Genomic DNA, 13,642 nt, shown 5'->3' with positions numbered 1-13,642 from the left:
GATCTCCTCGTATTGTCAGGGGCCTGTGTCTGTTTATTGTCGTTTTTTCGCAGAGCAATAGGTAAGAGAAAAATAGTTTTAGAAAATCTGACTGGAAGTCACAAAAATTAGCAGGACGATTCAGGGATTGGTGTATTTATTACATATGTTATAGTAATGTCTAGAGGCAACAACCAGGCTGGGGTCCCACTGTGTTGTACTCTTTACCAACATATAAAAAAAAGCTCCAAAGTGGGTATATTAGTGTCTGAGGAAAAAAATCAGTTTTTTCAGTTTACTAGATTTCAAGGCACCCCTTCACGTTTGACACTTCCTTTGTAAACTACAGCACTGCTATTGTAACACTGCAATAGACAAATCAGTAGCCCGTGGGACAGTCTAAGGCCCAAATCCTGCAACTGGATCTGGGCAGGCAGACCCTTGTGGACAAACCAAGCTGTGTTGATTTCGATGGAGATTCACAAGCTATGTGACTGTGTGACCAAGGTCTGAGTGTGCCTGATTTACTATTCCACTGTTAGCAATTGGAAATTATTTTTAACAAGTTAAAAATGAAAAATTAGCAACTTAGTGCGCTGCAATTATTTTTATTTTGCAATGAGAACTCCATTCATTTTTTATGAAAAAGGGTTAATATTGCATTTTTTTTTAAATTAAGCTAGTTTTTTTGGTTTGTTTTTTACAGAAAACTGAACACTGAAAAATACAATATTTACCAGTCCTTGTTCAAATAGCTCTTTTTCTTCGATTGTCCACTTTAGTGAGCAGCTAGTTGATTTTGTCGGTGAGCGAACCCTAAAAGAATAAGAAAATGGAAGTGCCTTTTTAATGAATGTGCATCTCCAAAAGATTGCAACAATTTCTGAAATGTGGATTATATTTCTTCAATGGAAACTTATAGGATTTGTTTTAAACGGTCAAATGGCAATGTCTGTCAGGTTGACAATGTCCCTTTAACTATCTTACACAAGTAAACAAACAAGACTAAATGTTAAAGGGGAGGTAAAACTGACTTTTTATGCTAGTGTTCTGTAACTTAACATAAATGAAAAAGAGCACTTAAAAATACAACTCAATTATTCAAAAAGTACCTACATGACTTTTCCCGTTTTCTTATGTGGACTGTAAAACAAAAAAAATAACGGTGACTGCTGATCATCTAAGCAAATATATATTTTAAAGAAAGTCTCATTCCTGCCCCAAATTTCTACTATTTCATCATTTCTTCCGCCCTCCCCAAAAGCAATTTTACCTTTTCACAGATTTTTTGTCACCTTCCTTTTGATCAAGCCATATTTTTTCTGGAAGCGATTTATTAGATAAGTAATACCTGTAATCTTTACTAAGGAATTTTTGGATACACAGAACAGAACTATATACACACAAAAATTCTGATAAAATTGTCACCGGTTTAAAATACTATTGAGTTAAACAAAGGAGGAAGTGACTGTTTGACTTAGAAATAATGTGAGTATGTTGTTTACAAATAAACTAGACATTCTGCTTCCTCCACAGCCTGTTTTCCCTTATGACTTTGACACAGTAGTAGGACATTTTCTTCTCATCAATGTCAAACGCCACAGCCTTTTTGCAATTCAAATCTGAATAATTTATTCCCATGGCAAAAACATTCTGTACTGACATTTTGTTGTTCCTCTGTAAAGTACTTCACTTCAAAGGAAAAAGGACAGGAAAACAGAGGTAACTCACATTTGTTAATAGGGTCACCAACTATTTGGGATTAAGTATCTCAGCAACATTAGGAGCTCTCATATTGTCAAGAAGCGTGAAGTGTTTCTCAGAAGTGGCATTAAAAGAGCTCTTGCAATGAATGGGTATTTTTTACCACTCAAGATATGAGTGAATGTGAAGTGAAAAAATCAGGAGACTCATGAAGTTTGGGGCACCTGAACTTTATGGATGTGTATATGAAAATTCCCTTGAAATAAAATACTTTGCAGTTATATAGACTCTGTCATCTGAGAAATGAAATGTGCTTTTTATGCATTAATAATCCTCACAACACCCATATGAGGTATTACTACCAAACCCATTTTAAAGATGGGAAATGGGCACAAAAAGGCTAAGGGTACATCTACGCTGAAAAGAAAAACCTGTGACACCAAGTCTCAGAACCCAGATTAATTGACTCAGGCTTGTGGAGCTAGGGCTGAGGGGCTAAAAATAGCAGTGTAGAAGTTTCCCACGACCCGTAAGGAGGGAGGTCTCAGAGCCTGGGCTCCAGCCCAAGTAGGACCGTCTACACTGCTATTTTTATCTCCGCAACATGAGCTCCATGAGCCCGAGTCAATTGACCCAGGCTCTGAAAGTCGGTGTTCCAGGTCTTTCATTGCAGTGTGGACGTACCCTATGAGACTCGCCAAAGCCTGAGGAAGCTGAGGGTTGCAGAGTGGCTGAACAGGGTACTGAATTCAGGTGTACTATCTCATACTTCCATGCTCTAACAACTGGAGCACAATGCTTCAAGTTCAGTAAACACTAATCTCTTTAAAAAGAATCCACTATATATCTGCTTCCTACTAGGACAGAGGATTTTATTTTGCCCTAAGAAAGGAACAGACATATAAGCAATTTGATAAAAGGATACTCTTCTTCCAACAACATTTTCTCAATCACGGCCCTGTTCTCTTCACTAATGTTGCTATCCAGTGTCCATGGCTGGAAATGACAGACATTTTTCAATTATCTTCTTTGACACACAAATATCTAATACTTCCTCTAAAGCAAAACCAATCACAGGTTGATTTTTTTTTTTTAGAAAAGATAAAAACATTAATTTATGTTCTCAAGTGGTTGGGGAAGAAATACAAAGTTTTGAAAATCTCTGTGAAAGATATACCATTCATTTAAAACAGACAAACAAACCAAAAAGACTATTTCCTATAAACTACTTACAAGGCTGTTATCTGTTCTCCAAGATGAATCAAGGTAGTGATCTTGCAATAAGCCAGAAGCTATGTTTTCATAGTCTCTGTAATAAAATTTTCAATCATTTTAAAGAAGGAAAAAAAGTTTTGAAAGTTCATATAGTCAGTAATGCAAACACTTTAAAAGAAAACAGGTAACCTTGTCAGAACTGACATAAAAATTTGGACTTTTATAGTGTTACTTGTATTCATTAACATAAGAATGACAGAGAGATTCTAAAATTAAAAGGGGTCACTTACATTTTGTAGAAATATTATGTAGGGCTAGCCTTTCATAAGTTTTCCATTGGGCAAAGTGTAAATGGCCCCCTCACAGAAAGGGACCTAACCTTTTCTTCAATATTTTTCAAACTGTTAGGGCTCTTACTATCTCTCCCTTCATGCTGTAGAATTATGCATAAAGTATCAGCAAAATCAATTTCTGTTTTACTGAAAAGTTAAAAATTTTCTTCCAAAAAAGACTGAAAACAAAGTGGGAGCAAAGCTGTGAAGTATAAAAACACAACACAGGCAACAGTGTCTCGTAGTTGCTAGAAGACAGAAGTTTTATTTTCAGCTGTCACTGCCTTCTTGTGTGATCCTCATTTAACCTCTCTATCCCTCAATTTCCCCATCTGTAAAATAGGAATAATAACCCCCTTGGTAAAGGTGCAAGATCCCTGGAGGAAAGGAGCTATTTTAGAAAAATGTAATTCTTAAGGAAAATCAAATATCAGTCTTTAATAAAAAACAAATAAACAAGACTGATAACCTTCACATGTACTAGTATTTAGGGCTCAGCTGTACAATGTGATACCTCATGGCATTAATACTTTAAGAAATCCAGAAACAAGTCCTATGGTTATAGAAGCTCTCATTTTAGTATGCTGCATATGTATGCTAAGTAAGGTAGTGGAAGGAACACTTTCGACTAATAAGCTTTTTTTTTTTTTTTGGTTTAGCTGCATTAAGAAATATTACTGTAATTGAGAGGAAAAAGGACAATTCCTCAGAGAACTGTTTTGGAAAATATTATGTATTCTTAAAAGCTTTTACATTCCCCTTCAGAAAGGGACAAATCTTCTGAAAGTATTCTGAGTTTAAGATGCTGCTGCTGTATGAAAAATAAACACATCAGCATTTGATTCACTTAGAAGCCATCACTTGAGGTTGATGATGAGGGTAAAGTATCATCACCTTCCGCTAAGCATAAAAAATTGCACTGAGATTACAAAAGGGGAAAGAGACTGAGGACTGTGGGGTCCCAATGCACATGCAAATCCTTTCAATAAAGGGAAAGCAAAATCCTAAAGTGCCTGGACTTCCTTTATGATCATAAAAAGTAACAACGAGTAAAGAGTTTTTTAAACTTCTCCATCTCTTTCAATGATTCTGTGAAAAACTATTAGCTCATTTACCCCAACATCCTGTCACTCCAGGATTGTTATATCTGTCGTTGCTTTGTCCAGTGTAATCCTGTCATTCTCAGGGCAGGTCTACACATAAAAAGCAGCAGCAGCGTAGCTGCACTGATGTAGCACATTTTTGAGAATGCTATTATGCTTCTCCTGTTGGTGTAATCCTCCTCCTTGAGAGGCAGTAGCTATGTTGATAGGAGAAGCTCTCCTGTCAACATAGTGCTGTCTACGCCAGGGGTTAGGTCAGTACAACTGCATCACTCAGAGGTGTAGATTTTTCACACCCTGAGTGACGTAGTTATACTGATATAAGTTTGTTGTCTAGACCAGGCCTAAGTGAGGCAATTACTATCGCCCTGGGGAAATTACCATACAAACTAATATTTTACTGCTGAAAAACGTTCCCTGATATTCAGCATAAGAGTTACTTAGTTCAACTTCATCTAATTACTAGGAAACTCACCCTTCCCTGAAAACAATTATTAGCCACATGCCCCCCTGAAGTGCTGCTGAAAACAGTTTAACTGCTAAACAAGACTAAACTCTTTTCTCCCACCAGTTCCAGGTACCCCAATGCAGACAATATATCAGTTTCTTAGAGTGGAGAAAGCTCTAATTACAGGTCCCCTTGGTACATACTTTAAAAAAAAAATTCAACTACCTACATAAAATACATTTGACCCAGGACAATCTTTTCAGGACATATACAAAAAATGTGATTTTAGGCATCAGAAAATTTGAGAACCATGAAGATGGGCAATGCATGCAATACACACCCCAGGTTACAAACATCCCACATGGGCTCCTTATACAAAACAGTTTTATTTTATAAAGCACCTGTCACACACACTATGGCTTGGTCTATACTAAAAAGTTATATTGGCATAGATGTCTCAGTTAGGGGTGTGAAAAAACACACCCCTGACTGAGGTATCCATGCCAACAAAACCCCACTAGGGATGCAGCCATGTTGACAAAGGAGGGCTTCTATTGACATAGCTAACTTTATTCCAGGAGGTGGTGTTCTATGCAGACAGAAAAACTTGTGTTGGCAAAGGTCATCTCTATACTACAGGACTATGCCTCAATAGTTATGCCGGTGTAGTGTAGACATACTCTTCATCCCAAAGTTGCTCTGGAGTGTTCAGCATAGATGCAGAAGCAGCTTATTAATATGAGCAAGAGAAAAATTAAGAAGTCTAAAACAGGAAAGGTGAGACAAGTGAAGCAGAGCTACAAATGGGCAGGTCATATTCAGTTTTGCCAACTCTCACGTCTTGCTATATTTTTTCATAAAGCCCCAGCTTCTGGATTCACGTGCTTAGCTCAAAACCTCTCCTCCCCTTTGAAATCAGAGGGGACGTTTCTAACCCTCATGGTTGCGCCCAAAGCTCGAAAACGTGACCTGAGTGGCCCCCCTGAAGGCTCAGAAACCAGCCAGTAAACACAACTGGCCCAGAATGGATTGTTCTTTTTCAAAATCGTTACTTTCACACCTATGGGGTCTGAGGCCTGACTCCGGCTTTTCACACGCCTGGGGCAGGCAATGGCGTTTCTATGGCACCTTCTGCCCCCAAGCGCTCTCCACCGGGGCCACTGACACACCGAAGCGCAGGGCCCGGGGAGGGGGGGGACGCTCTGGCCCCCCCCGACGGGCTGGGCCATGGGAGGATGCCGTGGCCCTGCCGTCCCGGGGGAGAGGCCAGTTCCCACCCGGGCATCCCCTCGCCCGTGCGCTGTCCAGCCAGCCAGCCCGCCTCGGAGCGAGGGGCGCCCGGGGCCTGCAGCCGCGAGGGGGCTGAAGAGGAGGGAGCCCCGATCTCCCCACAGGGGGCAGGGCGCGGAGGGAGTCTCCCCGCGCGGGTGAGCGGTGTCTCGGGGGAGGGGAGGGGGCGAGAGCCGAGCTCTCCCGGGGGCGGAGTCTCCCCTCCCCCACCGCTCACCCCCGCAGCGCCCCGCCGGCCGCGGCTGCCGCCGCATCCCCTTCGACATCCACATCCGCCTCCTCCGCGGCCGCCATGGTTCCGCCGCGGCCGCCGTCTGATCGCGCGAGAGAGGCGGGGCCACAGGACCACCCCCTCTCCCGCACGTCCGCCCCCCCACCCGATGCAACTGAGCAGGCGCAACATTTTGAGCATGCGCAGGACAACGCTTGAAGCCGTGCCCGATGCTCGCAGTGCCCTTCCATGATTCTCTTTCTACCCTCTTCGCTCCCTGAGTCGGTATCTGACTCTCCTCGCCTGGCGGAGGAGAGGGGGGAGGGGGGAGGGGCAAACACCGGGGGAAAGGGGAGCGACGCCCTAAGGGAAGGGGAGGAGAGGGGCAAATACCCAGGGGAGGGGGAGAAGAGAGGGGCAAATACCCAGGGGAGGGGGAGAAGAGTGGGGCAGCGGAAGGTGCAGAAGTTCAGGTTTGTTGCTGATTCTCTCCTCTCCCCCGCAACCCCCCCCGCCGTCTTCTCCAGCTCACCCTCAGATGTTCATCCCCAGATGTTCAAATCCAGCACCCTCCTTTCAGGATAGGTCTCCGCCCAATGCACCAGCCCAGTGTTCCCCCTACCTCTGCCACGTCTTGCTGGCTGCAGGGTAGAAGTGCCGTGCAATTGAAACAGCGGCTGTCCAGTGCCGTTCGCCTCTCTGCTCCACTTGGAGCTGTTTGAATCCTAAATCAGAGTCACTGTGGCTGGAGATGAAAGTGTCAAAGACTTGGAAGTAGATTAGGCTCCTGGCAGGTTTAGGAACTGGTCTGGTCTGGTTATTTCCTACTGATGTAGTTAGAATAGCGCAAACTTCTAAAGTAGACATTGTAAAGTGCCAAGCACAAGGGGGTCCTGATCTCTGTCCTCCTTGTACTCCAGTATGACTAAGACTGCAACAATATAAAGCAGAGCTTATATCAATGCAGTTTATTCCGCTAGTTATCTACGTTAGGGTCTACATCAATATAGTTGCAGTGGTGCAAATTTTCCCAATGTAGGCAAGACCCTGGTCTTCCTATCGCTATCCAACAGTGCGCAAAAGGGGGATGGAAATCTAGAATCCACTGCTTCAGTCATGTGCTTCTCAAAACTAAGGGACAGGTACCCAGAGAGTACTGTAACTGAGACAGTTTAGGACGGTGATAATGTGGATATGAGGCAAAGGTTCTGATTCAGCATGGCTAGTGTAGATTGCTGAATTGTTTGTGCTTTAAGTGGTTCAATAATGAGTGATGCAAGTCAGTAGTGTATGTACAGCATAAGTGAATGATCATGGGCATAGAGGACATTAGAAACAGAACTGGAGGTCAGGAATTCCTGTCCGAAGCTAGATGTGCTAACATAGCTACTCCCAAGCATGACCTTAGTGTAGTAAGCCATACCAGTGCGTGTAACTTTTTACATCAGTGCAGCACATCTACAGTAAGGGTTTCCATCTGTGCAGCTATATCAATGTATCCTGCAAAAAAAAAAAAAAAAAAGCATTTGGACAGGTGCACTTTCTAACCTTTTTATAAATTTAACCTAAATAAATAAATGAAATAGAGAATACTTGGTTAAAATGTGCTCCATTCTATTAGGTTCATCTTTGGATTTGTGAAGGCATTAGCTTATAATATAATGGGAGTTCCTGACCGGGTGAATGGACATTTAGCATTGTCTTCTCTGAATTGAAAATAAAAAAACATTCCAACTGTCTGCCCTCATTGTAGGGATTGCCAGTGAGCCCTGCCAAAAGGGGAACATGGGTTGTCTCGGCTAGAGTAAATTACATCCCAAGGAGTGTGATCTCTAAGAAGTCTTATGCTGTAGGATGATCAAAGACTCCACTCACCCTGGGCTGAGACTATGAACCTTGGCTATGAAATGCCCCTGTTGTCTTGGAATAAAACTCTGGCACAAGGAGCCCTTTCACTTTCATTGGAAGTGAGGCTGTGAGAAGCTTTTTGTTTTTATTTAGGGAGCTCTGGCTGCATGAAGCCTCTTTCCTCTGGTTATTTTAGTTTTGAACCCTGGAGGAATTGTTTTTTTCAGATGGTCTTGGCTTTCCAGATCTGTTTTTCAGCTCCATAAGAGACCTTTTACCCTTTGTGCTAATTAGATCAACAGGGATAATGATGGGGATGGCAAAATACAGCAAGGGTAAGGATCGTTATCAGGTAAAATATGACTTCAGATTTGGTTCTATTAAAAAGCTTTTACACAATTACCGACCAATAAAAATATGTCCAATTTAAAGAAAAATCCACAGGAAATACTAAAATGAATGAACACTTCACTTCAGTATACGCAGTCTAAACATTTCAGCTTTGTGCTAGAACATGTGAGCTTGAAAGAAACTCATTGCAAACAACTGTGAAACTAACTAGTGTGTTTTCACTGTCCATGCTGAGAAAAGCAAAAAGTAAATAAACGGCATAGTGACATGTAAAACAAAAATTTATTTTTATAATCTTAGTTGCTGCTTGTAACATAGGAAAGGAAATTCGTGTAACAAACATGATTTTAACCAAACAGTAACACTTTAATTAAACTTAAATATACTGGTTAATATTGTATTTAAATATTTAGCACTTTTTGACTAACCCCAACCATCATTGGCCAACCCCAACCATTCAAAAATCTTGAGTCAGGCTCCAGAAAATCTTGATAGATCATCTTAAAAGTCATGAGATTTTAAAAAATAATAAATCTGGGATTCTTATTTTATTCTGATTTTTGAGCCTGTACTGTTCACATCTTCAAGCTTTACTTCTCCTCAGCAAGGGCTAGAAACCTACTTATTTTTTAACCTAAAAAATGAGATTCTTTCGTGCTCACTTGACTCTTAAAGCTGGGTCTCTAAGAAAGTCACCAAATATCATGAGATTCATAATAAAATCAAGAGAGTTGGCAACACACAGTAGGTCAACAATGAGCTTTATATCTTTATGTATATGTATATATTTACCATCTCTGATCATTAGCTTATTTTTACTAGCCCCAGCTTCATTCTTAGTTATCCCTATATCAATCAACCGTGGCCATGTATATATGATTTTAAAGTCTGAAGTAAAGAAGTGGTATCCTATATATCCAGATTGTATGAAATTATAATCTTGCACATAAACATTTTTAATGTATTCCTCATCACAAATTCATCTTACTAACTTTTTCTTTTTCAAAAGAGTTACAATCTGAGCTTGGTTGTCACTTGTACTAAATTCTGCAACTTGCAGTGGAGTCTTTTTGAGGTTATTAGTGGCTTGTAAATTTGCTTTCTCTCCCTGAGACCAGCTGACAAGTGAGTTTACGGTGTTAAAATGACCAGCCTTGCAAGCACAATGCAATGGGGTATCCTTGTTGTTGTCTAAAGCATTAATGGTTGACCCATTGCTCAACAACAAATGTATCAAGTCACTGTGTCCATGTTCTGCTGCAAGATGCAGTGGAGTCTTTCTCCAGATATTTTTATCATCAATATTTTTATTCTTCGCTGCTGTCAAAAGGATCTGTACAATCTCTGCATTGCCTTTGATGGTTGCATAGTGCATTGGTGTGCAGCCATCCATGTCTTTAATTCCAACTTTGGCCTTCTGGGCTAACAGAACTTTAACTGTATTGAGATGACCTCCCATAGCTGCAGTGTGAAGTGGGGTCTTTTTCTCCTTGTCCATTGCATTGGGATCAGCATTAAAACTAAAAAGCAGCTCCACCATTGCATAATCTCCCTTTTCAGCAGCAAGATGTAAGGGTGTCTTTGACTGCTTATCCTTTACATTAACGTTGGCTTTGTGATGCAGCAGCTGTTGAGCAAAATCAACATTCCCTCTTTGGCTTGCGACATGCAAGGGAGTGACTAATTCCTTAGTGACAGCATTAATTTTGGCCCCAGCATTGATTAAAATGTCAACTATTGACCCCTTATTATGAAATGCAGCAACATGAAGTGGGGTTTGCTCTCCCTGGCTTGTGATGTTAGCATCCATCCCTTTGCGGAGAAGCAAGTTTGTGATGGAGACTGCCCCCGCTTGAACTGCCACGTGTAAAACCGTGTTTGAGTTGGGCATCTTCTCCTCCAAACTAGCCCCCTTTGCAATGAGAACTTCTGCAGTCTCTGTTTTACCCATTTCACATGCCATGAGTAAAGGTGTGGACTGCATTTCATTGTGGGCATTGATATCTGTTCCTCTGTCAACTAAAGCTGCTACAATGCCATGCAGGTTCTTCTGGACAGCTTTAAAAAGAGCTGACACCATCATTTCAGGGGACAATCCTTTAGAATATTCCAGCAGTATTCTGACTATGGATTGTTTGTGATTATTGAAGGCTACATCAATGATGTTAGAGTCAATGCTGGCTCCAGCTTCAAGCAACACCTTTACAGTTTTCTCAGATCCCTGGGAAATGGCATAACCCAAAGCAGTCTGTCCCTTCTCGTCCTTTGCATTAGCTGGGGCACCATTCTTTAAAAGCATTTGTGCCAGGTTGCTCTCATCTTTGAGAGCTGCCTTGTGTAAGAAGTTTTGCCGGTTCTTGTAGCATCTTGCTTCTTCTTTCAGGATCCTCTTCAGTATGTGAGTGTGGTGGTTCTGAGCAGCCAAATGAAGTGGGGTCTTGGCTTCTTTATCCAAACTGTATATGTAGGCATCAGCTTGGAGAAGCACTTTCACTGCATCATCCTGGCATTTTTCAATGGCCCTGTGCAGTGGTGTTCTTCCTTTTTTATCCTTTACATCTAGTTTAGCACCTTTGTTAATTAAATATTCAATTATTGCAACATGTCCATTAGCAGCTGCAATATGCAGAAGTGTTTTATTTGAGGCGTTTACTGCATTAATATCATTCTCCTTCAATACTTTTGCTAGATCAGAAAGATCACCTTTAGCAGCTGCATCAAAGATACTAACAGCATTAGAATCATCTTTCTTAGGCTTTGCTGCAGGTACATTTTGTGTTTGTTTAACTTTCTCTTTAGTTGCTCTTTCTTGCTTTGATAAAATCTGTCTAGGAATATCTTTCTTCTCTTGATGTTGTTCACTGGTCGTTTCAATCCATTCCTTGTCCTTTTCAAGTAGATACCCTACCAGTTGTCTTCTAGCATCTCCAATACTTTCATTCACATCACTGACATACTTTTTTACTCTGTTATATAGATTTGGCTCCACTTGTTTTAGACATGGATAAAAAAACAGCCTGCAAGCTCGCTCACCTTGAGAAACCAGGATATCCAAAACCCGGGAGTTCTTTGCTATTCGTGTTCTGTAGTAGGACATAACTATTTTTTTCTCTGGTGTAAAAATACCATTGTCTATCATCCAGTTAAGAATATGGTCTGGGTTGTTTATGCCTTCTACCAGTTCTTCCTTTTTTGTCTTTAGCACTTCTATGGCATATGGATTTGTAAACAAGCTGTTTAAATACATGATGATATGAGTAACTTCTCAAAAATTGATTAAACTATCATTTGAAGTTGAGCTTGACAGTGGAACAGCAGAGCAGGATCACATTATTTCACAAATTCTTTCATAAATAACTATACCAACAACTGTAGTTCAATTAGAAATCTCTGAAGAATACTGGGAAAGAAATCCAAAACGCCTCACCTTTAGTTTTCCATCTTTGTTAGAAGTTCTCTGATTCTCTTTGCTATTCCTTAGCAACAAGTAGAGTTGAGTAACATAACAAAACAAAACACAAATCCAAATAATAAATGTATTCTGTCCAATTACGGCTATTTGGCAAAAGATGGCTCATAAAATTAAAGAGGAAAAACTGCTTTTCTGAAGTTGGTAGGTAAGCAGCATATCTTTGTTTACCAGGTTCCTCTTAAGGTATAAACTTTTTTGTTTGCTTCTTGTAGGCAGCAATGTAACCAATTTGTCAAATGTGACAAAAGAAAATCAGCAGCATAGTTACTGTTGCTATAATTACATTAGCCTTTGTGTAAAGTTAGATAAAATTGTACACACTGATAGCTACGTAGGGGGAAACCCCAGAACATACAAGAATTCAAATAATAACAAAACACTAAACAAAAAAACAAGCGATTAAAAAAGATACAGCCATTCCAAATTTGTTTTATAATTTCAAGATCATAAAACATTTAAAATATTTTACATTTATCACATAATGATGCACATTTAATATAAGCTTATGTTTAACTCATGACTAAACTTCAAGTCTTCTCAACTTATTTCATAGGACTTTATTCATCAGTAAATTTGGGTCCATATGTAGTGCTGACTTCATCAGTTCCTTAGACTTCTGCACCTTGGCATCCTGAAAGGACACTAAATTGGTGTGTCAGATTTTTCAGGAAGGGAGATTACCTTCTGCTTCCCATCCTGATATAGACCTTTTAGCTCTACCTTCTTTTAATTGAAGCCACAATTAATGACCCTGCAGTACTCATCAGATAATTTTCTAGTCACGTGTTTGACCAACAGCGGTGGATCAAGGTGTGATTCATTGTGTTGGGTCTAGAACAAAAGTAAATAAGGCCCCAAACCTGAAAACACTTAAAGTGGTTAATTTAAGGAGTAGTCCCATTGAATTTAGCTCTTATTTAATACTTTTTATCCATAGATTTCAGAGTACTTTACAGAGGAAGGTGGGTACCATGATCCCAATTTTAAAGATTGGGAAACTGAGGCTGAGAGATGACATGACATGACATGCCCAAAGTCACACACCAGGTCAAAAGCAGAGTTGGAAACAGAATCTTTATTAAAGCCAATGGGAGTTTTGTTATTGACTTCAGTGACAGCAGGATTTCACTCCATGTCTCCTGTCTTTCAGTCCAGTGCCCTAACTACTGGATTATGCTGCCTGTAAAAGAAATATTTTCTGAGTATGTATGACCTGTTACTAATTTTTAACTCTATCTCTTTTAATTTTCATAAATAAGTTTGTAAAGGGTATTTTAGTAGGGAAATGGTTTATGGAAGAAATATGCATTAAAAGGTTTTTTAATATATATTTTGACAACAAGCCAAGCAAGCTATTCAGCAGGTATAGCAGCCAGTTTCAGAACTCAATAATTCCCCTGAATTACAAAAGCTGCTGACACACCACAGATAGTGAAACCTGTACCATTTGCAGTAGTTAATCATTGTATTACCACATAATAGGAATAGCTGTAGTCTAGTGAACTAATCACAGGCCTAGGATTCAGGTGACCTGAATTCTGCTCCTAAATCAACCAATGACTCCCTTTATAATCTGCAAAGTACTTGGCCTCTGGCCCCGATTTAGCAAGATGCCTCTTTTTAAGCATGTGAATAGTCCCACTGATATCCACCTTGCTGAATAGGGACCTCTGTGCCTTAGTTATCCCA

At 40.3% G+C, this 13,642-nt stretch overlaps 2 protein-coding genes across 4 annotated transcripts in view; both read right to left on the bottom strand.

Moving 5' to 3' along the window:
• MYSM1 (Myb like, SWIRM and MPN domains 1) overlaps positions 1 to 6,908 on the bottom strand; it is a 29,929-nt gene extending 23,021 nt beyond the window's left edge. For 2 of the 3 annotated variants that reach the window (XM_084636863.1, XM_084636862.1), the window contains exons 1-6: positions 6,289 to 6,398; positions 2,917 to 2,992; positions 2,609 to 2,679; positions 1,253 to 1,330; positions 1,096 to 1,122; positions 717 to 795 (exon numbers count right to left, since the gene is read on the bottom strand). In XM_084636863.1, coding sequence (XP_084492989.1) covers positions 717 to 795; positions 1,096 to 1,122; positions 1,253 to 1,330; positions 2,609 to 2,679; positions 2,917 to 2,992; positions 6,289 to 6,365 — 408 coding nt within the window. In that variant the 5' untranslated portion in view covers positions 6,366 to 6,398. Of the gene's footprint in view, positions 1 to 716; positions 796 to 1,095; positions 1,123 to 1,252; positions 1,331 to 2,608; positions 2,680 to 2,916; positions 2,993 to 6,288; positions 6,399 to 6,814 lie in introns of those variants that run through there. The other variant, XM_084636864.1, reaches the window with a different exon arrangement.
• Positions 6,909 to 9,460: 2,552 nt separating this feature from the next.
• Positions 9,461 to 11,728, bottom strand: LOC311524962 (CARD- and ANK-domain containing inflammasome adapter protein-like; the record flags this gene model as incomplete). Its single annotated transcript, XM_084636635.1, has 1 exon — positions 9,461 to 11,728. One exon carries the CDS (start codon positions 11,726 to 11,728, stop codon positions 9,461 to 9,463), a length of 2,268 nt encoding a protein of 755 aa, XP_084492761.1.
• Positions 11,729 to 13,642: the final 1,914 nt, after the last annotated feature.

The sequence above is a fragment of the Lepidochelys olivacea genome (assembly GCF_965140295.1).
Source record: "Lepidochelys olivacea isolate rLepOli2 genome assembly, chromosome: 8".
NCBI classification, from domain to species: Eukaryota; Metazoa; Chordata; order Testudines; family Cheloniidae; genus Lepidochelys; species Lepidochelys olivacea.
The sequence above is the reverse complement of the archived record's forward strand: the minus strand, read 5'-3'. Positions and strand labels throughout refer to the sequence as shown.